We start from the raw sequence: 26853 nt of genomic DNA on the forward strand, positions 1-26853 counted from the left end.
GGGCATAAAGAATAAAATGGGAGCAAAGAACAAATAAAAAACAAATAGCAAAATAATAGACTCAAACCTAGCCATATCAATAATCAATTTCAATGTTAATAAGTAAATACTCCAATAAGACACAGATTGTCCTATTAAATAAAAACAAGACCCACCTATATTCCACTTATAAGAAATACACACAAATACATTTAAATTAAAAGGGCGAAAAAAATATATACTATGTAACACATGTCAAAAGAAAGCTAGAGTGGCTATATTAGATAAAATAGATTTTAGAACAAAGATTATTATCAGAGATAAAGGTTATTTCATAATGATAAAGGCATCACTTTTTCTAGGCATAATTTAAAATATTTATATATATATAATGGGAGAGTTTTAAAATACATGAAACAAAAACTGATAGAAATGTAAGGAGAAAGACAAATCCACAATTACAATTGATTTTGATGCACCTTTCTCACAAGAATTGACAGAATATGTGGACAGAAAATCAGCAGTGATACAGAAAACTAGAACACCATTATCAGTCAAGTTGACCTAACCAGTATCTATAGAAAGGAAAATACATGTTTATTCTTGTGCATATGCAACATTTACCAAAATAGACCATATTCTAGGCTACAAAAGAAGTCTCAGTAAATTTAGAGTCAAGTCACATGAAGTTTGTTCCCTGAACATAATGGAATTAAATTAGAAATCAGTAATAGAGAGATATCTGAAAAATACCCAAATATTTGAAATCTAAACAGGAAACTTAGATATATAATAACCCCTCTGTCAAAGAAGAAATCAGAAGGAAATTTAGATAGAAAGTATTTTGAACTGAATAAAAATAAAAACACAGCATATAAAAAATTCTGGGATGTGACTAAAGCAGTACATAGAAATTTATAACACTAAATGTCTATTAGCAAAGAAGAAAGTTTGCAATGAGCACTGGGTGATGAATGGAAGTGTTGAATCACTATATATGGTACACCTGAAACTAATATTATAGTATATTAACCAACTGGAATTAAAATAGAAACTAAAAAAAAAGAAAAGAAAAGAAGAAAGGTCTTAATAAATGATTTGAGTTTCCACACTAAAAACAAACAAACAAACAAATAAATAAATACATAGGGGCGCCTGGGTGGCTCAGACAGTTCAGCGTCTGCCTTCAGCTCAGGTTATGATCCCATGGTCCTGGGATCGAGCCCCGCATCGGGCTCCCTGCTCCTCGGATACCTTGCTTCTCCCTCTCCCTCTCCTGCTCTCCCTGCTTGTGCTCTCTCTCTTTGTCAAATAAAGAAATAAAATCTTTAAAAACATAAACAAACAAACAAGTAAAACAAATTAAACCCAAACAAGGGAGAACTAGAAAGCAAGCAAGCAAGCAAGCAAGCTGAAAAGATCAGGGTGCGAATTAATGAAAAAGAGAAAAAATACAGAAAAATCAATGAAACCAAATGTTGGCTCTTAGAGAAGACTAATAGAAGTGATAATCATTAACCAGACCTAAAAGAAGAGATATGACACAAATTTCCAGCTGTTAGGACTGAGAAAGGTGACATCACTCCAGATTCTACTGAAGGAAATAAAGTAATATTATGAAAAACTTTATACCTATACACTGACAACTTAAAATGAAATGGACCAATTCCCTGAAAGACACAAACTACACAAACTCACTCCAGAAGAAACAGGATAACTCAATGAATTTGAATTTGTCGTTAAATATCTTCCCACAAAGAAAACTCTAGGCCCAAAGGCCATCACTGGTGAATTTTATCAAACATTTAGGGAAGGAATCATTAATTCTATACAAACTCTACCAGAAAATTGAAGACACGGGAATGCTTTCCAATTTACGAAAACCAAAGACAGTGTAAGAGAATAAAATTACAAACCAGTATCTCTCATAAACATAGATACAAAAATTCTAAACAAAATTTTGGCAAATCCAACAATCTATAGAATGACCAAAAGGGGTTGATCCCAGGACTGTAGGACTGGATTAACATTCAAATATTGATCAATGTAATTAGCTGTATTAAATGTAATATCATCTCAATAGACACAGAAAAGGCATTTGTCAAATTATAATGTCCATTTCTGATTTTAAAAAACTGTCAGCAAATTAGGAATTGAGGAGAATTTCCACAACCTGAGGAAGAACACCTACAAAAAACCTAAAGTTAACATCATAGGCAGACATGCATTAAATATTAGCTGTCATTCGTATTTTCTTTCTTTTCAATGCCAAGGAAAAACAGAAAGTAAAACTCAGCCTTATATATACTCAAAAATCTCCTTCACCAAATTTTGAGTATAAACAAAGCAGGAAATAGAAAAGTACCAAAATACAAATCACTTTAAATCTCTAGCTACAGTATCTACAAAACAAGGAAAGTTATTAACTGGGACCGATGGCCCAATAGAGAGCAGACCATACTTTGCATCTGGGATGAGCCCCGTTTCCCTTGTGAACCTCATTTCTACTAGAGCCCTCTGGCCTCCTCTGCAAATCCATACACAATTCTACTATCTGGTAACCCTGCAGGGCAGCCCAAAGCAATTACTGCTTTCAGGAGATATCACATCTTTTTGATAATTCTGCCAAACTATCATTTGAATAAACTTCTGAAGTCCTCAAGGTAAAATTCAAAATGTAATTCTGAGCAGTCTGCTCTATTTAGAATTCCTGTCAAATAAGTGATCCAAATTACACCAAAGACGGCATTAATTCTCCCGTGAAGAAACTTCTATTGTCATCTTCTGCTTCAACTATTCTAGTTTAATAAATGTCTAAGGAAGATATTCAGTAGACATCCACACTGATTAGTGTTGTGAATTAACATTTTCATTTCCCAACTAAGTCCTAAACGGGACAGTGAAACTTAGTAAAAAAAGACAAATTAACTACAGAACTATCTCCTTACCATCTACCATACGATAGGAAGAAAAACAATTTATGTATTTTGAAATATGAGTTATAGAACGTTACCATAGAAAAACAATAGAAAAAAACATGACACCTGCAATATATACCAATATGAATATTTGCTCAGGCATTATAACGGTTGCTTTATTATGTATTACCTGCATATTACCACCTTACAACGACTGTTACGTATCTTATTTCACAGATGAGAAAGTTGAGGCACAAATCGTTAAGTACATCTGTGATATTACAAATCTGGTAAGTAGTACAGCCAGTATTTATTCATCAACAAATGGAAAGTAATCTCTCAAATGACCATCAGGATACATTCAATAAGTCACTGGGCCATCAAGATGAGATACCTTTCTTTTACCTAGTGGAAAAAGGGCAATTCTGGAAGGAGAGGTGGGTAAGAAAATGCATGACTGCAAGGGGCATTAAGCCGAAAAAATTTTAGGAAAGTATATATGTGCAGGTTGAATGTGTAGAAATTGATTCCCTATACACCTCTTGGAAATTCTTTACATATTTCCAGGAGCACACACACCCTTTGAAGAGGACTTAGTTAATACATGCCAGGCATACATTAAGTACTCAGTAAATGCTGATGATTACAGAGAAGGAACGTACTGAACTACACATACAAATACGCTGGTCGTCACAAAAACTGCAGTTTTCAACCTGAGTATTAATTAATTGACATCCTGGCTTCTATTGCTCTCTAAACCTGAACTAGGTAGCTCCTGATGCTACCAGACCTCTTTTGGAATTTTGATAGATTTTTTTTCTAAATCAATATGTCAACTGTCCCCTCCTGCCAATATTTAATATTACCCTGTCACCTGACATTTGCACATCTATCCAATCAATGTACATAAATCTATCTTAAAATAATAAGAGATAATCCCTAAAACTCTTTTCTCTTTCTTGTTTTTTTTTTTTTTTTTAGCATGAAAAACCAAGTAAAGACTCAAGAAATGGATTGTTTGTACCATGTAGTTAAGCAATTTAGTTCAGTATCTACTGTGTCCATGACTGTGATAATTGGAGGAGATAAACAGTCATCAAAACAACAGCAACACAATCTCAAAACCTAGTATGAGACTTGCTTATAATTGTAAATCATGTTTCTTAAAAAGATATTTCTGTTATTTGGCTTCTCATTGCTTTCTATCAAGGAATTGATTTCTTCCACTTTTAAATCATTACAATTAGTGAAGCAAGCTAATATCTATCAAAGTTAGAGTAACAATAGAAAATACCCAGCACTACTGTCGGCCTGACCTTTTTAGCAGCACCCAGCAGCTCATTCTAGTTTTAGATTCTCATATTATCCTCAGAGAATCAACAACAGGAATTCCACTGTGAGTGGAATAGTGTGTCATAATCTTCCACACATATCATTTTATTTGATACAACAATACTTAGACGAAATCGAGGAATTGCATCTTATAGTTAAGAAAACTGTGTCTACAGATTTCAGTACCTTTCCCACTGTCTCCGGTGCCTCACTGCAGTAAAAGTGAGCCAATAAATATGCTGTACATGCTACTGGGCAGGATGTCGGGTGATCAAAAAGTAAATTTATCACAAATCCTCACTAATTGAGAATCCAGTGCACGTTTTCCCCAGGTGGCTCCAGTTTGTAGCCAAAGGCCAAAAACTGCAGCTTCTCTTTGAAGGGCAGGACTGGAAAACAAAGCTGCACGGTTAGGAAGGTGAGCCAGAGCTGGGGGAGAGAGATCCAACAGGTAAACAAAAACCTTTTTGTTCCTATACACATGCTTAAAAACTTCTCAAATGCAGGGACAGAATATTTAGAAAATAAGTTTTAATTCCAAAGCTAGTTTTGAAAGTAAATCTGTTGCTATTTCAGCGAAGGTGGTGATGAGAATTCGCCATTAGAAAAGATAAATGTCTCTTCAGTTCTCATAAGTGGGTGGTAACCCTACAAGCAGATATGACCAAATTTTCCAGAGAATGAATGATGACAAAAATGGTGTTTCTACAGATACAATGTAGCTTCCAATGAAAGCTTGCATGTTTAAGAATCAGTATTTTCTCAAGTTGGTGGGGTACGAAGAGGTTCTGTCCTGCAGTGTGACTTCAAGCAAATATCTTCACTGCTCTGGGCCTGTTTACTCATTCATAAAGTAAGGGGCTTGGACTGTGTATGTCCATTAAGTGTGAGCCTAGAATTAAAAGTGAATGCTACCCAGAGGCTAATTGTAGCCAACAAGAAGTTGGGAAATGAGATCACACACAATTTATAAATCTGTCTTGTTCTCCTTGGCTTGACACAGTGCGGAAATGCATCAAGCATAAAATTTTACCTCTTTCCTCAGTATTTGATATTTACAAGATAATTATCATTATAAATAATTTCCAAAGAGGTGATTCATAAACTGAGAAATATTTTCAATTACTACTGTTGCTGCTCTATTGGTAGCCTACATTTATTGAAACCTTATTATGTGCTAGGAACCAAACTAAGGACATCACATATATTTTTATCCATCTATCCATCTATCTATCTATCTATCTATCATCAGCTTTGAAACTTATTTCCTATATTGGCAATTTCAGGCTCAAGTAGTGTAAATTGTAGCTTAAGGAGTAAGTTGCAGGAGACTCCTAGAAGGATGCTTATGAGCATAAAAGCTTCAAAAAAATTTATTTTTAGTGACTTACAGGGAATACTGAATTTTCCTTCCAGGAATTTTCTTTCATCTTTCCTTATTCCATTCCATACATGCATACACACATACATACAGATATATTTTAATACCCAAACAAATCTGTGATGGAGGTACTATTATTTTCAGCACTTTATAGAGAAGGATGCTGAGGCTCACTAAAATAAAGTCTTCGAGGTCTCTCAGCTCAAAGTTACAAGTTGTGTCTGTCCAAAGCCATGCTCTTGGCCAACATGCAATGTCAATAAAAAGTTTAATGTCTCCATTGGTAATGCTACCACCCTGTTTGTGGAATAGCTAATAGAAAATTTAGTTTTATCCAAATTATCACCTAAGTCAAATTCATGAAATATTATTTATATATCTCTATGATAATAGAGTAAAATAACTATACATTTGCCTGAAACAATAACAATTAAACCTATCATTATGAAATGTGATAAAAGCCAAACTTTACCATATGTTTTTTTTAAACCAGAAGTTTCCATATTAAGCCAAAAGTTGTTGTGCTTCTAGGTTTTTCCTACTAATCTAAAAATATCTTTTAGACAGTACCATGATAATTGCATGTCTTCTAATAAATTAAAAATGAAAAATATGACTGAGTGTCCTCTAAGTATTTTAATGCTGTCTCAAATGATCTTGGGCACAAATGATATCACCTACATTTGAGGAAACATTGAAGCTCAATTATGTAAACATCTCTGTACTAGGCCAATTTCACTGCAAAATAAATTACATTATAAAAAATGTAGATCATGCCTAAAATGAGGGTAATGGAATGTGTATCATTTCAGTAATTGCTTTTTACCACCTAAGCTTAAGATTCAAAACAGTACTGAAAACTTACAGGAACTGCATATTTTAAATTGTGAATGTAATCAATCCAGAAAGAAATTAGAGATGATGTTGCTAGAGGAAAGCAACTTCTATTATTTTGTAATAGCTCAAAGTTGCTCATTACATTTCATTTTTGGAAAAGTCTAAATTCAGCTTCTAAGAATCATCTGCCAATTTATAATTTTAGAACTATCAACAACTTTAAAATAACAGAATTTGCATATTTTTTCTAAAAATTACTTTTACATATCTCTCAAGAATATAAGTAATAAGCTTGATTTATAAATCCTGCAAATACTTAAAAGACTAACAGTTAATGCAAAAGGACTCATTAGCTACAAACGCCATCTTGTGGTCCACGTTTTTATTATTTTTGTCGTATTAGTCTGGAACTCTAACTCAAGATCTGCTAAAGAAAGAAAGAACCCTGGATATAATTTATTCCCTTTCTCTCATCTTTACACATGGGAAAATTGGAGCTCCAAACGGTCTAATACATTGGAAATCTTTAGAGAAAGAATTAAAACAAGAGGCAAAATTTGAATTCAAATCTTTTCAACTCATACTTTTTCTATTCCTTATCATCGTTTTTGACCAATAATATGCATGATGTCCAGCTTAGTACTAGACACTTCAAACACCAAGCTTATCTGTGTTTGTTTAACCACATCTTGGAAGTACAGCAAACTACAAGGAAGAGCACATTTACCTTTGAATTACTGAAAAATTATCAAGGCACAGCTATGATGTTTCAGTGCATTATTTTAAAGCATTTCACACATGTGTTCTAATTTTATTCTCCTAAAGATTTATGAGTTCAGTGTGTGGACAGGGGTGGGGAAGGGGAGGATTATCAATACGTCTACTGACAAATTAGAAAACTGGGTTTAGAGAAGACAAGATTAAGATTTTACAATTAGCTAGTGGCAAGCATCCTGATATCCAACTTTAATTTTTTTCATTAGTCAATCCACCTTTTTTCTTCAAGATGTTATATCATGCAGTGTGTACATGTGCATGTGTGTGTCTTAAATCCCTTCCTTTTCTTTACGGGAATTACATAGTTATTGATCTGTAGAATATAGTCTATCATTTACGAAGCACAATCAGATGAAAGTCCTTGATTCAGAAACTAGATACTTTCAGAAATTATAAATATGTAATCTTCTATTCAAATCCTTGATTAGCTTAACAGAAAAATTCATCTAATTCAAAGGATGGGAAAGAGGCAAAGACAGTCTATGCTCTAGCATAACTGTCCATTTCACACCTAAACTTAACTTCATTTGTACAGATAATTGAGAAATAATATCACAGAATATAAGAGATTAATGCGAATTTTTTTAAGAGAAGTTTTTAAGAAAGCAGAAACCTGAAAAACACAAAAATCTTCAAGACTCATGAAACCTAATAAAAGATGTCCATGGTTATATGAAAATGTGAGCTGTAACTATGGCTTTTGAATGTACAATTCACAACAGAAATTCTCACTTAATAAAACAACAAGATACAGCTGACTCTTGAATGACAACAGGTTTGAACTACTTATCTGCATATTTTTTACAGGACAGTACTCTATATGTATTTTCTCTTCCTTATGATTTTCTTAATAACATTTTTTTTTCTTTAGCTTACTTTAGTGTAAGAATACAGAATACAATATATATAACTTACAAAATATGTGTTAATTGACTATTTTACTGGTAAGGCTTCTGGTCAACAGTAGGCTATTAGCAATTAAGTTTTTGGGGAGACAAAAGTTGCACACAGATTTTCAGCTGCACGAGGGGTTGGCACCCCTCACCCCCGCATTGTTCAAGGATCAACTGTAGTTAATTACATAATTACTTTAGAATTCTAAAAATGACAATTGATTTTAAAGTTTCCTTAGAAGTAAATAAAAATCACACCCTGTTACATATTTCTATAATTGACTGTTTTATACACTTTATATAAAACTTGAATATTAAATAGATCATAAACTTTTAAATGAGAAAGGACACTATGTTTAGCCTGAGATGAGCAGACTCTTAGAAAATAGATGGAATTTCAGAGCAGTGCTTCTCAAACTATCGATGGTGAAGAACACAACTTTTCCTTTCAATCTTCAAGGACCATTAAGTGATGCTACTGAGCATGACTAGTCTGCAGTACAAGCCACATGAATCACCACAAAAGCCGAAAGATACTGGCCAATACTTAATTGGCCAATACTTAATCAACATAACAAGTCTACTAATCATCTATCTACATGTCATGGCGATGTCTAATTGCTGTAGAAGATTTTAACTGATTACTTTCAACTTCTGATTTATCTTGTTATGAATCTGCAATAAACAACTTATGGACTGGGCATCAGTCCACACTTTAAGTAGCATTACTTTAGAGATCAACATAATTACCCAAGGTTTCCCAAACTGTGTTCCATGACATGCTAATCCTGCAAGAAGAAGTGCTGATCTAGTCAAGGAAATTATATCTTCAGATTCACAAACCATATAAGCACATAAAGTAAGCTAAGAACTTCTTTAGGAGGGACGCCTGGGTGGCTCAGTTGGTTAAGCGACTGCCTTCGGCTCAGGTCATGATCCTGGAGTCCCGGGATCGAGTCCCGCATCGGGCTCCCTGCTCGGCAGGGAGTCTGCTTCTCCTTCTGACCCTCCTCCCTCTCATGCTCTCTGTCTCTCATTCTCTCTCTCTCAAATAAATAAATAAAATCTTCAAAAAAAAAAAAAAAAAAAAAGAACTTCTTTAGGAAATAAACCTGTTTAACTTTATTTAATCCAAACTTCTTTGACTACAGAACTTTTTCTTTCAAAAGTATCACTCATTAACATTACAAAACACTAATTTTCTATAAAATGCATTGAGAGACTCTAGTATAGACAGAATTACTGACTTACATTATTCAACAATTGCTCAAAAACTCCCAGTGGCAAGGAATTTATTTCTTTACAATGCAATTTAATATAATTTAGAAAATTGTAACATAAAGGAAATAGTTTTGTGTGTGTGAGTTCAAATTATACAATTTCCAAGAGTTGGTTTTAGATATATTATCTGAAGCAACGATAAAATGTGTAATCCTTCTTCCATGACTGCCCTCCAAGTACCTTTCTTCTTTTCTAATTTTTTGAATGAAGATGCATTTCTAAGACCATTATCACCACAACCTTATTCTGACTACATCTTAGTTTGCCAATGTTTCTTTCAAAATGCATCATTAGGACTGAATTCAGTATTTTGAATAGCTAGTGAAGGATGTAGGTAATTACTTTGTTCTATTTTTTTGAAGTCAGAAGTGTTTTCTAGCATAACAAGACTTTAATATGGCTCTCATAAAACTTAAATTTGGAAGAGAGCAAATTTCAATGTCATCACCAGATAAAGACTTAGTGAATTAAATGAGTTGACTTCCACAAAGTATACTATTATTTCACATGCTGAAGATAATTTTATTGTGAAATAATTTTGGCTTGAGTATAAAGATTCCTTTGGAAAAAAACTAGTTAGAGGTAGATTTACAACTTGGAATATGAAAGCAGGACCCTGTCATCAATGTAGAGGATAATATCTACCTTCTTATTTGCAATAGTAGGGGAACATACACCTGTATCACCTGAGTCATTGTTCCAGCATTACCCAAAACTTCCTCTGAAACTAATTTTAGTATTTACCTAGGAAAGAAAAACAGTCTGCATTTCTCCTGGGTGAGCAGAAGTCTGTTGATCTTCCTGACTTAAGTCAGTTTAGAACTAAGGGCTACAACTAAGGCTTGGTAAGCACTGCTTTGGGGCTGGTAAAAGAAGGGCTTTGGCATCGCTCACTGGAAAAGAGAATTTACCCAGACTCCTCTTTCACTGGAAATGGATAGCTGTTGTTTTATTATCTCTTCAAATATACTGGATTTTAGTTACCTTTTATTTATACTTGCCTAAATCTTTCAACTTATACTTTCATTCTCCTTGATGGAGAAAACAGGAATGAAATAGAATTGAAGTAGTTCTGTCTTTTCAGCTTCCATAACATGGTTTCCATTAGAGGTTCACTTTACTAATTTTATTAGAGCTTATTAATTCCTAGCTTTCTTGCATCCAAAGAGGCTCCTCAACACCCACTTCCATGGGACTTTGATACTCTTTGGAAGTCATTCACTTTTTTCTCCCAAACCTCACTTCTTCCTGAAATGTGACTCCTGACACTGTTTCCTCTGTCTTCACGTTTGTATCCTGTTGCGTCTTTGCCTTTCATAGTCCATGGTCTGCAGGTATGATCATATCTGATTCTTTAACTGCTTCCCTTTTACTTTTTAGAATCGTTCATTCCTCTTATGTCATATTCTCTTTTTCAGTCTGTGACTTTGCAATTACAACTAAATTTTCTGTAACTTTTTAAAACCACTTTACTAAATTCTAGGGAGTATGACTGAAAATGGCCAGGGTTTCCTTCCTTTGCTCTTGCCTCCCAGAATGTGAAAAGGGTACTTTCTTCCCAGGTTTCTGTCATGTTCTAGAACAGTTCCTCTCTGTTGGATGGAATCAAGTCTAAGGAAGCTATTCCCCCTCACTGCTTCTTTTAATTCATGTAGATGAACAGAGTCCATCACTTATCTGATCCCAGTTTTCAAAAGAAGAATGAAATTTTGGACAGAAATCTAAATGCCACCCAGAATTCTGCTTATCTGGCAGTTTTATAATCATTATTAATATAGACTGACCTCCTCAAGTCACCATGCTTGGGAGCTCTCTTTACCTGGACCAAGGTGTTTTAAATTTACAAAATTTATAACACATTCCAAACTATGTAGTGCACCCCTGAATTGAAAAAACATATATATATGTTTGTGTGTCTTTTTAAAATTTCTCTAATTTTCAAGTGGTCCATAAATAACTACTCTTGGATTTTAGGAAAACATTAGCTGTATTATTCATCTGGCTAGATGGTATACTTTTGCAATGATTTTTTTCTTTCTTCATTTATTTTCCAGAAAATGTCCTACGCTATAATAATTTTTTTGTTTCCAACACTTCCATGTCGACACATATATTTGTATTATTCCATAGTGATAGAACCCTTCGATTAAATCTGTTCATTACAATTCAAGTAAATAAAACTAATTTAAATACTCTTCCATTAAAACAAAGCCATAGTAATCAAGTGAAAAATACATAGACTTACTGTTCTTCCCCAGTAAATTCTAAGGTCCGAATGGCAAGATTTAAAGTTTGAATTTGGATGCTCCATAGTGCTTAGCACAGGATTTTGATGGTAACAGAATCTTAAAGGAATGATTTGACATGAGACAACTGACATTCTTAAATAAGATTGATACAATTTGAAATGAAATGTCCTCTGGCCTAGTTATTTCTTGAAATTCTTATCCAGAAAGTTTTTAAAGTCTAATGTTCATAATTATTTGTAATAGTATTGTCTGTGACAGCAAAAAAATAACATAGAGGTTCAACTATTAGTTGTTACCTTTGCTAATAGAAGTACATTAACATGATTGTATTATGTTAAGATTATACATTATACAGAAAAGTAAACAAATGAGAAATATGGAATGCAAAATAACACATACCCACTGTAATCATCATGACACAGAATAAATAAGTCATCATGTTTTTCTGAAGACACATTCAGAAAGGGTCATGTAGAAATCTTAAAATATTTTGACCTGAACATAGCAAATTATTTTTCTATAATTGTATTTAAATATGCCACTCTCTCTAGGAGAAAAGGTTACAGGCATTCTTTATTTTTAATTTATATATTAGTGTACCTAGCTTTTGTTGTTGTTTTTGTTTGTTTTTAGTGCGCACATATATTAATTTTATAACCACAAAAATAAAACTATGCAACAAGGACTTCCATACATTAATATCATACAGTAAACTGCACAAAGGCATAAATTACATTACTTTAAGTATTACATTCACTTAAGTATTATATTCACTTAACTATAAACTGGTTTATTTGGCAAAAATTAACATTATGTGATCTTTTCACTATGATATTAAAATTGAACTTTCAAAGAGTATATTCTTTCAGTTTGCAATACCTACCAAAGACCACTTCCTTTCAAATCTCTCCACCGTCATCATAATCATCATCATTAACATCAGCATAAACAACCACATAAACAGACACACTTCTGTACCTACCAGAGAACAATTAGAAAATGTCCATGCACTTAATCTAGCATGTCATGTTTTATGGTTTTAACATCCCTCCACATTTTATCAGGAAGTAATTTTCTTTGGTTATTTGGGTACCAATATACTTTGAAATTACTCACCCATGTTCATTTGGAATTTTGTTGTAATGCTTTGTTAATTCTTGTTTTTAAAAATAAGTGAAATTCATTCTTAATTCTAATTATCGGTCATATAGGACAAAATGGAAATAGCTTCATTTTACTTATTTAGAGTTCGCTTGGAGATACCTGTTTTATATTTGATATCAACTGTCTCCAAGTAAATTCACACATCTAAATACTACATTTCAATATGACAATAGCTGGTTTCCTATACAGACCCATGCCTCATATTTATAATCTGATTTTCCTCTCTCACTTTGAGATTTAAATTTTAAGTTATAAACGAGCTGTGACCATTTCACTTCATAAAACAAGTCCAAAGGCAAATGTTTATACCCCAATTCATCTATCATACTAGGAACAAACCCCTTCGGGGATTTATATTTGCAAATGTTGATTAAAAAAAAAAAAGTATTTCCGTAATAATGTGATTAAATTAAAAAAGGAAATGGAAAGATTCTGGAACATTTCACTTCCCTGTATATCTAAGATATTCTGAAGTTAACAGATAACAGCAGACGGTTACTGTTTCAGGCCACACAGTCTATGTGCTAATTAGGAAGCCCTGATTATTTAAGGGCTCCAACTTCCTGATTATGCTTGGACTGATACGGCAAATCAGCTAAAAGTTACTCACTCAGGGGAAAAACAACAAATAATTGAAACTGTAGGGTTTTTTTGAATTTAAAGAAAACCAATGATTCCTTCAAAGTTACATATTTAAGATGCAGTGCACTTGATACATTTTAGTAACATTTAGAAATATAATTCATTTGGAGGAAAGAGTTAAAAACATACTGATATAAACTGCTGTGAAGAACAAGATTGGCAATATGGCAATATGGCACAGTGATGCTAATTTAACAATATTTTATATAAACTGAATTCAGTCTATGAGAATGACAAAAATATGAATTTATATGACAGGTATAGTCAAAACCCAAACATTTCAGTTGGAGTTCAGTGGAATTGCTATGAACACTGTCCCTTAAAAAAATAAAGTCCACACTTAGAAAAAAATTTTTGCAGATCCTATTATTTAAAGGAAAAAACAGTTAGTGCATTTGTCATGTGATTTTTATACCCTAATATATTTATGTTTTATAATCATAATCACTTATAGTATATTGCATATTTTAATTTTCGAGGCATTTTCTTATAAATTATTTTGGTTGGTTGTCATAACAATTCTGTAACATCAGAATGAACAGTTCTAATGTAAAGGAGAGAGAAGGCTCTTTTTGTGGATTTAAATAGTTAAGGGGTAATAAAGCCTATGGTGGTCAATGTGCTTTACTCAACAAAATATTTTAAACCATTTCAAAATCTGAGACTTATGGGAAATTCCTTTGAGATAATTGAATTTACTTAAGGTTGTTAATGTAGAATAAAAAAAATTAAGGAGAGAGAGAAAACGATCTTTTCAATCACTTGAGGCTCTAGGCCACTGCCATGAAATCCCTGTGTCAGGTCACATCTCCGTCTGGTGCTGCAACTGTTCCCTAACGATTAGGTCTCATCACGTCCAGTTGTGTTGCACTCTGACCCATAAAAGCCAGAGTGACCTTTCTAAAAGGCAAGTCTGATAGATACTGTTGTTTCCCTGCTGAAAACTCTTCAATGGCCTTTCCTATTTCCCTTAGGATGAAAAATAAAAGACTTACATTATCAGGCCCTGTTCAACCCAGTGGGGTTCAGGACACATGGCAGCAAAATATGGCACCTGGCCAGACTGAGTATTTTAAGCTGAAGTACTTTGAGACTACGGCAGAAGCAGAAAAGTCACTTGGACCTTTCACAACCCTCATCCCCTGATGCAGGTGATAAAACCCTCATATGAAAGGTGCCTTCCTTATATCCAGAGGAAAGAGACGTCCTTATCAAAGGGAAGCAGCACAAAGAAGACACCTAACAAACAGGACTTGTTAAGTTTGTTTATTATACTTACCTCATACTCCTTAATCTACCAGATTTCTACACAACTACCCACCTTTCATCAATCCTCGCATAAAATACTCAAGTCTGTTTCTTCCAGACTCTATGTCCTTAGGAAGGCTTCCGTGTCTCAGAGAACTTACATTAAATCAATTTGTATACTTTTCTCCTATCAATTTATCTTTCTCATTTTAATTTTCAGACCTAGCCAAGGACCCTAAGAGGGTTCAGGAAAACTTTTTCCTCCCCTACCAAAACCTTGTTTTTCAACTCAACACGACCTGTGCTTCTCCAGCCTCCAAAAAAGAACCTCCGTTATTTGAACATGTTCGCTCACTTCTAGGATTTTCTGCATGTGTTTTCTCTGACTGGAACTCTTTCTCACATCTTTATCCGTCTACCTTATTCATCATTCAGGTCTCAGTTTAAACACACCCTCTGCAGAACCTCCCTCATTCCTTCTAGATCAGGTTAGATGCCTTTGTAATGTCTTTCTAAGCTAGAATGACTTATACTTTATTATAATCTTTTGTATTAATTGTCTGTTCCCCTGGGTGACTGTGCCTCCATGAGAAAGGCACTGTATTTGTCTTGCATGCTGTGGTCCCCTCCAGGGCCCAGCACAGGGTCTGCTGGAAGTAGGGGCTTAAGAAACTCATGTTAAATGAAAATATCATTATCAGTTCATCTTTCAAAATATACAGTATTTTATAGTATTAAACTGACATGCACTACAGACTACAAAGCATAAAAAATAATATTCTTAATGTACCAATTTCATATAGTCATTAATCCAGCCAGAGATAAGGTGAAAGATGTATGTTTAAAATGTACCTGCTAGGAAGAGTATGTTTAGAATATGCTAGATTAAAAAAAAAGTGATAGTATAAAATTTATTTAAAATAACAACTACCTTGGGGAACTGTTAGTTGTAAAAAAATAATCATTTGAAAAGCAAAATGATGACTAGGTTCTATCTTGAACTAAAAAAAACAGAGAAGGGCTGAACTAAACTAAACTGAACTAAAAAAAAAAAAAAATAGAAGAGCATGCTCTTTTGTTGAGGTTTTGAACAACTACAGAAGGTAAGGTGGAATCGGCAGGGACACAAGATATAGGACCTGATTTGATTTTCTGCTCGTTCAAACCTCTGGTCCTTTTCTCATGTTGCAAACCCTTTCTAACATAAGAGAAGGAAAGGAAGAGGAAAGATAGGAGAATCAGTAGGAAGCATTACCAAGTGCTTTTGAAAAATTCAAATCCTTCCGAAACAAGAGAATATGGGGAAAACAAATAAAGCAAAATGGTATCATATTTCTTTCTCACATCAAGGCTCAAATTAGGCACTTGGGGCATGCTGTGTAAGAAGGAAGACTTTCATCCTTCCTCCACATAAACACATTTGTTTCAGTGGGTGGGTTCAGCATTACTCTCTTGGCACCGAGCCACCAAGGAGGCTTTTGAATGTGACACTTGGTTCCTTAATAGACTCTTGCAACAAAGGACAGACAGAAAGTTAGAGAGGATAACTTTCATAAAATGAAGCAATATCACGTATCACTAATTACCTGTTCATAATAGTGGATATTCTCCTCAGCCATATCTGTAAATGCTGACTTGATATCATTTTGCATATTGTGTTTCCATCTTTCCCAATCTGCTTTCAGGGCATTATTAGCACATTCCACTTTATCTTCAAGTTTTCCAATCTCTTCTGTAAGCTGAATTAGATCACAGAGAAGCATCAATCTACGATCTACGTATTCTTGTTACTGAATGAATTCATCAAATCTAAGCCAATCATTTTATCAAAACAGCTTAAGAATAATTCTTTGTTTGGAAAGTCACTGGCATTTACCCTTTGTACTAACCAGTTATGGTAAAAAGAAGACTGGATTCAGCCAGAGATGCTGAGTAGAGTTCTAAGGTCTGCCACCAATTAGCATTTGACCTTGGCTAAGTCCCTCAAACCTTGGGCTTGGGTTTCACTATTTATAAAACAGAGGAAATTGAACTACAAGTTATCTCAAAATTTTTTGCATTAAGTCTCATTACCACTATTGTTTATGGTGATAATATTTACGTTAAGAGGTACGGTTTCATTCCCCAGCTTCCCATTCCTGGGCCTCATTTTTCAGTTGTTTTTAGAAGGATCAATTAACTGACATGTTATAACATCCACTCTGATTATGCAGTCCAACCTGGAGGCCCAGGGGATTAACCTGCCAAACATCACGGAGCTAGTAACAGAGGCAGGTTTATATCTCAAGATGCCTGACACCGAGTCCATGCGCCATCAGACAGGTTTAGTGTGATATTTACACCTCCTCCCATCTCACCCACCAACCTCTGAGCATGTAATCCATCAATGTATTGTTTTGTATTTGGTGTATTTACATATTAATACATATATTTATACATACTTTATTTATGTACACTATTTATTCATAGGTTCAGCACATGTTTATTAAGTGCCTTCTCTGTACCAGGCATTCTTCCAGGGCTTGGAGATTCAGCAGTGAAGACAACAGACAAAAAAATCCCTGCTTGTACCAGAGCTTATACTCAACCGGGGAGAGACAAACCAAAAGCAAGATAAATGAAACAGGAACTATCGATCGAAAAATTAATGCTAAAAAGAAAAATGAAGCAGAAAAGTAGGGGATGTAGGATGATGCAAGTTCACATAAGATGACAGGGGCAAGCCTAAATGAGGAAGCGTCATTTGATTAAACATCTGGAGTCAATGTGAGAGTGAACCATGAGACTCTCAGGAGAAAAATCATTCCTGGCAGAGGAAACCACAGGGCAACAGCCTGGAAGTGGAAGCTTGCCTGGATGGCCCGAGAAGAACGTGGAGACTGGCATGGCCGTGGCATGTAGTGGAGTGAACAACAAAGGGAAGGTTCTAGGAGATGAAGTCACAGAAGGAACGGGTGACCATATCCTACTGAGCCATGCAGTTTGTGGTAAAATTCATGGATTTTATGGGGTGAGATCCTAGGCCGGGAAACTTCGAGCAGAAATGACACCGTCTCTCTCATATTTTCAAAGGGGCATCATACTTTACCACTGTGGTGTGACTGAAAGTATCTGAAAGCGGCGATTACTTAAGAAGATCCCCATTTCAGAGGCGTTAAAATGTGAAAATGTCTTAGAATCAAAATACGTTATTTTGCTTCAAATGCTCATGTGAATTATTACTCTTATTATTATTTTCATCATCATCATTATTATTTTTGCTATGGAATTTCACTTTTCTATCCTTATTTCATCACAGCTTTATTTGCTTTTATTTCCTAAGAATAGACATTTGGTATTATATAAATTTTCCATTGCCAATGGGAGATCTATTTTAATAGTAAGGTTGACTTCCATGTTTTTTGCGGGGGAAAGGAGATATTTTCTTACTTGTTTTGTGTGTTAACTATCTCAGTGAGGCCACTTATTACTTTTTGAGTATGTATACTCTTTGGGCTGATTATTTTGTTAAATCTTAGAGAATCCGTCTAAAGAGTTGTTAATGGTATATTAGTGGGATATCTGATGGTGGGCTGTGGATGCTAGGGGATAAGCTAAGAGTGAAATTGCTGAAAGTCCAAATATTTCAAACAGGATCTGGGTGTGCTGGAAAAAGTTCAGGGGTGGGTTAGAGAACTTCACTCCTCTGGGTTGTTGGATGAAATTGTGCCATTTTCATAGCCAGATGGAAATTATTAGCAAAATGTCTCTCTTGCATAGAATCAGGAGGTACACACACCAACTGTAAGCTCACTATTATTCTCCTCTGCTTAGCGTGTGCAGTCTAAAATTGCTATGCACTGCAGTGGGATTCCTGGCAGACTGCTCTACTAAAATTGGCTTTAGGAAGCAGAGTATCTAAGTCATATATATTTTATCTTTCTCCCCTTCCTGACAGTTTAACATGATGTCCCTGCCATAAGGGGTTTATAAGAGTTTTCCCTTGATCAATCTGCAACTCCCTCTCATAAAAGCCCTTGGAAGTGGTGATTTGGCTGGTTGGCGCTCCTGCTCTGGCTGAGAGCTACTAGAGAAGTCCTGTCCTGTTCTCTGACCTCACTCTCACCTACAGAAAAGAAGGTCTGTAGCCTTATCAGCACAGCATTGGGATTAAGAAGACTGATAACAAGTTAGACTGACTTCAGTTTAAGTCCCACTTCTGTCTTTATAGACTATGTGGCATTGGGTAAGACTAGCTGTTGAAGCCCCAGTTTCTTCAACTGTAAAATGGATATAAAAATAGCAATGCCTACCACACAGGGGTTTTAAATGCATGAAATAATGAACACTAATTGTCTTTCACAGTGCCTGACAATTGCCTACTAAATGTTATGTATTACCATCACCACCACCACCACCATGACCACCACCACCATCATCATCACCATCATTATCAGTTGGTGAAACTGAAGTTGCTTCCTTCTCCTTTTCCAGTATTTTGATCTCTAGAAGTATTGCATTCCTCTGCCAGGGTCTTGGTCTTAAGTCCATTCCTAGTGCTATTGCTTAATCTGTTCTCACCAGGGTGGAAGATGATGCACATGCTTTAAATATATATGATCAAGTCTTGTCATTTTTTGCGGCTATACAGGAGTAATTTTTCTTTCTTTGATGATTTCATCATTATATCAGTCGGAAAAGGAGAAAAGAGACATTAGGTATTTCCCCACACTGAATCATCTTCCCATAATTTCAATTCTAGGAATCTCTAATTGATAATAAGCACAAAGCACCTAGTTCAAATGAAGAATGAGCTGGACCTTATCTTTCCTAATAATTTACAAAAGCATAGTATGTCCTTTCCCTTAGTTGACTTCAATTTTAGCAAGTTCTTTGGTATAAGGAACTGTGCATTTGGATGGTGCCATCGGGCTTAGGACATATACACTCAACAACAGTTAAAAGAAGTGGGAGAGTAAGATGTGCCAGAACCTGGAGGCCAAGGAAGGTTTCAATAACTCTAAAAGTAGGAAATTCAATTCATATTCTCTACGACAAAATAGCACAGAAAAGACTGAATTAAAAAAGGATTAAGGCTTGAATAATTGTTTTCACAAATCCTGGAAGCGATTTGGCCCTCCGTTAGTGGAAAAACAGAAGAGGCAAGCAACCTTTTTTGCCAGGAAAATGTTGTAATACCAGAATAAGTAATACAAGATTGTAAGATAGTGAAAAAAAAAAGCGGGGGGAAGATTTATATTTAACAGCAAGGCTAATGGGTAATTTCTAGCTTCAGTTATATTCAGCTAGAAATTAGCCACACAATCAAATGAAAACCATTAATACTAAGAACTCAGGCAAACAAAACAAAGCCTTTGTCCAATAGTGACTCCCTACTATGGTACCAGTAATACCAACGAGAATAATAACCATTTATTGCATTTCTGCCGAGGGCCATTGCATTAAGCTATATACTTTACATATTTCATTTAATCTGCATAATAATGTTGCAAATTTGGTATTATTATCTTCCTTTTACAAGTTAGGAAACGGGTAGAAAAAAAAGGAAAGAGATCGCAGAGCTTTTGTGACATTATAGAGATTCAAACCACGGCCTGCCTAAGTCAAAGCCCATGTTTGTTCCACACTGACTGAACAACACCAAGCTAGCTTGCCTGTGGATTTCAAGGCTGAACTGATTCAGCTTTAACTCAAGGAGTTTGTAATCTATTAGAATATATGTATGCAAAAATGAAATAAAAACTAAAGACTATAATATGAAGCAGAATGTGATATATACCACAATGGAGGAAAAAATTAAAGTGATATAGGAGGACACAGAATGGAGGATTATTTCTGACTGGAGCAGGGGACATTTTGACTGTCAATTCAGTAGGCAGGGACTGGGGAAGAAACACCTGGATGAAGGTAAGGCATAAACAAAACGGCATGCTACAGACTGTGATAACAGAATGGATAAGAAGTAGGTTTGGAGTCTGGAGGTAGGCAAGCGGAAACAAGAAATGCTGCTGGATAGGTTGATTAAATATTCACTGCTTGAGGGTATAAATGATATTGAGCATGAAATGGATTCTTCAGGAAATGGTAAATCACTAAATGTTTTTGACCAGGACAGAGCTGTATTTCCTAAGTCAGAGATATGCAGGGATGGTTAAAGAGAAAGGAAGGAGTAGAGGGAAAAAAGGAAACCAGTTAATGTTCATTGAAGAACGTTATGAAGAAACAATGATAAGTAGGATCTGCTTCATCCCCATTCACTCACTCATCCAGCAGCATTCACTCAGCATCCATCTAGTCCATGTTAGAAACTAAGATAAAGGACATCCAAGACTGTGGTGCAGGAAGACCCAGAACTCACCTCCTCCCATGAACATGCCAAATCTATACCTATATACAGAGCAATTTCTCCTGAAGATCTGAGGGCTGATTGAATAGCCAGACAAAAAATACCACAAAAAAAGAAAATTGCAGGCCAATATCCCTGATGAATATAGATGTAAAAATCCTCAATAAAATAGTAGTAAAACAAATTCAAAAGTACATTAAAAGGATCAGATACCATGATAAAGTGGGATTTATTACAGGGATGCAAGAATGGTTCAACATCTGCAAATCAATCAGTGTGATACACCACATTAAAGAGACAAAGGATGATGATCTCAATAGATGCTGAAAAAGCATTTGACAAAATTTGGCATCCATTTATGATAAAAACTCTCAACAAAGTAGATATAGAAGGAATGTACCTCATCATAATAAAGGCCATATATGACAAAACCACAGCTAACATCACACTCAATGGTGAACTGAAAGCTTTCACCTTAAGATAAGGAATAAGACAAAGCTGCCCACTGTACCATTTTTATTCAAAATAGTATTGGAAGTCCTAGCCAGAGTAATTAGGCAAGAAAAAGTAATAAAAAGTATCCAAATTGGACAGAAGTAAAATTGTCACTATTTGCAGATGACATGATACAATATATAGAAAACTCTAAAGACTCCACCAAAAACCTATTAGAACTAATAAATAAATTCAGTAAAGTGTCAGGGTACAAAATAATATGCAGAAATCAATTGTGTTTCGATACGCTGACAACAAACTACCAGGGAAATTAAGAAAACAATCCCATTTACAACTGCATCAAAAAGAACAAAATACCTAGGAATAAATTTAACTAAGGAGGTGAAAGACCTGGACACTGAAAACTGTTAGACACTGATGAAAGAAATTAAAGACAACACAAATAAATGTAGGGTTATTCCATACTCATGGACTGGAAGAATTAATATTATTAAAATGTCCATACTACCCTATTCAATCTACAGAGTCCACAAAATCCCCATCAAAATACCAATGGCATTTTTCAAAGAACTAGAAAAAATAATCCTAAAATTTGTATGGAACCACAGAAGTCCCCAAATAGTCAAAGCAATCTTGAAGGAAAACAAACAAACAAAAACAAAAAACAAACAAAAATAAAGCTTGAGGTGTCATGCTCCCTGATTTCAAACTATACTACAAAGCTATAGCAATCAAAACAGTATGGTACTGGCACAAAAAGAGACATAGATCAATGGAATAGAATAGAGAGCCCAGAAATAAACCTACACATTAGATGGCCAATTAATATACAACAAAGGAGGAAAGAATATACAGTGGGGAAAAGACAGTCTCTTCAATAAACAGTATTGGGGAAACTGGACAGCCACATGCAAAAGAATGACACTGGACCAGTATCTTATACCACATACAAAAATAAAATCAAGATAGATTAAAGACTCGAATGTAAACTTGAAACTATAAAACTCCTAGAATAAAATAATAGGCAGTAAACTCTTGAACATTGGTCTTAATAATATTTTTTTGGACCAGTTTCCTCAGGCAAGAGCAACAAAAGCTAAAACAAGCACATGGGACTATATCAAATTAAAAGCTTTTGCACAGTGAAGGAAACTATCAACAAAACAAAAAGACAACCTACTGAATGGGAGGAGATATATGCAAATCATGTAACTAACAAGGGGTTAATATCCAAAGTGTATAAAGAACATACACAATTTAATATAAAAAAAACCAAACAAACTGATTAAAAAATGGACAGAGGACTTGGATAGATATTTTCCCAAAGAAGACCTACAGAGGGCAACAGGCACATGAGAAGATGCTCAACATTAGTAGTCACCAGGGAAATTCAAATCAAAACAATGAGGTACGACCTCACACCTGTCAGAACAGCTATTACCAAAAGAGATTAAGAAAGAACAAGCGTTGGCCAGGATATGGAAGAAAGGGAACCCTTGAACACTGTTGGTGGGAATGTAAATTAGTGCAGACACTACGGAAACGAGCATGGAAATTCCTCAAAAAATTAAGAGTAGAACTACTGTATAATCCAGCCACTCCACCTCTGGGTATTTATCTGAAGAAAATGAAAACACCAATTCAAAGAGATATATGCACCCCTATGTTCACTGCAACATCATTTACAGTAGCCAAGATATGGATGCAACCCAAGTGTCCATACATAGATGAATGGATAAAGAAGATGTGGTGTATATATACAATGGAATATTAGCCACAAAAAAGAATGAAATCATGACATCTGTGACAATACAGATGGACCTAGGAAGTATTATGCTAAGTGAGATAAACCAGAGAATGACAAATAGTGATGATTTCACTTATATGTGGAATCTAAAAAACAAAACAGAAACAGATTCATAGATACAGGAAACAAACTGTTGGTTGCCACAGGGGGAGGGGTGGAAGGGTTGACGGTTGGGTGAAATAGGTGAAGATGATTAGAAGGTACAAACTTGCAGCTATAAAATAAATAAATCATTGGGATGCAATGTATAGCACAGGGAACACTGTCAATAATATTGTAATAACTTTGCATGGTGACAGATGTAAGCAACTAGATTTATCATGGGGATTACTTTGTAGTGTATATTGAATCACTATGATGTACACCTGAAATAAAGAGGATATTGTATGTCGATTGCACTTCATTAAAAAAAAAAAAAGGAAGAAAGAACTAAGATGAAGAGTGAAGAAACTGAAGGACTCATGCCCAAGGGGAGAGATTAAACAATCAAGCAGATAAAGAAGTGTGAAAGACATTTCATATAAAGCAAATAGCAGTATACAGTCTTAGAAGCATATTTACCTGGGAGTATCTGAAAAAGTACAGGTGGTTCGTTAAAGTCAATACCTAGAGTGTGAGTAGAGGAACTGCAAAAGATGAGGAAAGAGAGGCAGGCAGCTGCCAGGTCCTGAAGGGGTTTCCTTTAATAGAAGACAAGTAAAATCACTGAAGGAGTCTGAGGAAAGGAAAGGACCCAGGGACAGAAGTAACTATCAGATTCCTGATGCAGGGCACTGAGAAGAGAAAACTGAAATGCCGGGGGACAGAATCCGCAGGGTTTGTCAACTGACAATATGTGGGCGTTGGGAGAAAAGTCTGTTTTGCCGTGAAGATTAACGGGGAGAACAGGTAGGGTAGGGTAAAATAGGAAATGAAGGCCTGAGGGCGACAGGAATAGTCTCACAGGGTGAGGTGCACTTCTATGTAAACATTCAAAACCACTCAGTTGTATGTAGGGCATCAAATAATTTTTGGAGGTCAACAGGAGTCGAGATCACACTTAAACTTTGAAACTTCCAAAGTGACTTTGCTGTAGTAATTTGGGTAGTTTGGACAAGCAGGGAGGGGATAGGGATATACCAATTATTCGCAAACACAGAAGAGCATTTTAAATAACAAAAAATGAGAGCTACATGTTTGTGGAGGAGAAGGAAAACTACAAGGAAAATACCAGAGAAGTGCTCTGCATCTCAGTGCAGCTGATGCACACTCCCTAGCTTTTGGGCAAGACCAGACTTCTCTTTATTACCAAGGTTTTTAGTGTGATATTTTAATGATGCTTAAATTGCCTTAGAATTCTTTTAGAACAGGAAACAGTGATGCGGTTCATTTGAAAACTATTAAAACATTTGTTCCAATAAAATGAATGCCTAATCCTACTCATTAAAATACATAAATATATAAATCTGGTTCTATTTTTCGGCCATATCCTCTTTCGATTCAATCAATTATTTTGTAGCACTATGCTTTCAAGGTTCTCAGAAAACTGTAAAACATTTTTCTGGTTTGAAGTAAGTAATTCAAATGTCATTCACACTGAATATCCTCATTTCCAGAACATTTCTGTATGTCCAGTGCTCTGCGGCATGTGGGGAGCAAGACATGTACCTGTTACAAGGGAGTGTGACCTGCCTCAGTGACAAGTTTCCGGCCTCCTTAACGACAAGATGTTTTTGCATCTAGATTGACCCAGATTCCACATGTACTGTCCACTGAAGCAGCTCCACTCTGAAGAAGTAACATTTTATCTTTTTTCGTTGCCTTAGGGCATTAATACATTCGTTTGGGCTCCTCCTCTTCTCCTGAATTTTAAAAATTTCACAATCACACACATGTATAATAGGCTCCTTAATAGTCAAGTTTCTCATCTGTAATATGAGGAGAAAGAAAGTCCCTACATAATAGGATTCTTTTGAATAACGTGTTGGTAAAAACTCTGGGACTAAGCATTTAGCACACATTAGGGTTAGAGAAGCACTCCCAAGTGACCATGGAAGGATTGGTGTGTCAGAAATGTCCTGAATGAATCTGCCCACTCACTCATTTGTACTGTCTTAGAGAATCCTTATTGAGGACCTGCTTAAAAAAAGGAACGACAGTCATAAGGGAAACAAAGAGACACTTTATCAATAGCTCAGAAAGCTTCCCCCCAAATCCCAATATACCTGAAAGTGTTGGTGGCTGGACTGGACAATGCAGCCAGGCCAAAAAGTCTATATAAGGCCATTCTATCAGGCCCTCCTCCAAATCAGAAAAAGTCCAGACATTACTTCCATTTTAAGGAACTAGGTTGCCATGTCCCCTTAATAAAGTATTTCACTTTAACTAAGGAATATTCGTATCTTGTTAATTATGGAATGATAAAATCCTAAAACAAAAAATGCAAATGGACCTTTTGCTCCCCCGACTCTGAAGGCACTTTAGAGTATACTTCCTAGTAACTAACAATACCTGTTCAGCAACTTCAGAAGATCCACCATATTTCCAAACATTTTCTTAGGCCTTTAGTTTTTCTTATTTATCAGAGATTAGTTATTAGTTTTTAGAAAATATGTTAGTTCAGTCAACAGCTACTTGTTGAACACTAACCATGTGCCGAAAACCATGCTAGCACTGGTGTAAAATATTTTTCTTCTTTTCTCACTCATTTTTTGGCATACTGATTTCACGGAGACAGATCTTTACATAACGTCAGGAAATTCTCTCAATTCTGATACAATTTCATGATGAGACCAATATGGAATACCTTAATCTATGTCTCTCAAGTTGGGATTCCTATATCCACATTAATACTCCAGGGATGGCCTAGAGAATTGCTAAAGCCATGAAAAAACGTGGCATACTCTTTTATGATATTTTATGTGGATAGATATTTTATGGAGATCATATACAAATATTTTTAAATTAACACAAACACAAATGTTTTATGGAGTAGCAATGAAACTTTAAAATAGAAGAGCTTAAACAAATGTTGAGCTTACGCTGGCAATTAATGGGTCTCTCTCAGACGACTTGGGTATATGTTCCAACTTTTCTATATCGAAGAAAGTAAACTCTTTTGGTAAAGTGTTTGAATTACACACCACATTAAAATATGTGTTAGAAGCAAATCTGCTTGACTGCTGAACTATATATTTAATAAATAATTAACGTACTCTGGCATGATAATTCTAGAGGAGTTAATTGCCGTGATTACCAACAATTTTGTCAAAGTATCATTTATAAAAATTACAGATGAGAAAGCAGCTTCCCCACAGTCTATTTCTCCAGGAATAGCTGCCAGGATGATGGAAGAAAATACCAGTCAAACTTTTTTCAATCACTGTGATCTATCACTGCTAAAGAGCAGTCTAGGGGGATTTCACTGACCTCTTGAAGAATCACCCTAGCTGACTATTCAATCATCCATCTTTCATCGCTTATGTCTTACATTATAATCTAGAACAGTGGCAAGTAAACATCCCTTTTCTTCACCCCGTCACTATTCTCCATTTGCAAGTACAG

The 26853-nt window shown here is 35.2% G+C and overlaps 1 protein-coding gene across 3 annotated transcripts in view; it reads right to left on the reverse strand.

Annotated features, from left to right (window-relative positions):
• Positions 1-26853, reverse strand: part of SNX7 (sorting nexin 7) — a 675036-nt gene that overhangs the window by 34858 nt on the left and 613325 nt on the right. For all 3 annotated transcript variants that reach the window (XM_032422982.1, XM_032422992.1, XM_032422971.1), the window contains one exon: positions 16288-16440. In XM_032422982.1, coding sequence (XP_032278873.1) covers positions 16288-16440 — 153 coding nt within the window. The remainder of the gene's footprint in view (positions 1-16287; positions 16441-26853) is intronic.

The sequence above is a fragment of the Phoca vitulina genome, unplaced genomic scaffold (assembly GCF_004348235.1).
Source record: "Phoca vitulina isolate PV1807 unplaced genomic scaffold, GSC_HSeal_1.0 scaffold2, whole genome shotgun sequence".
NCBI classification, from domain to species: Eukaryota; Metazoa; Chordata; class Mammalia; order Carnivora; family Phocidae; genus Phoca; species Phoca vitulina.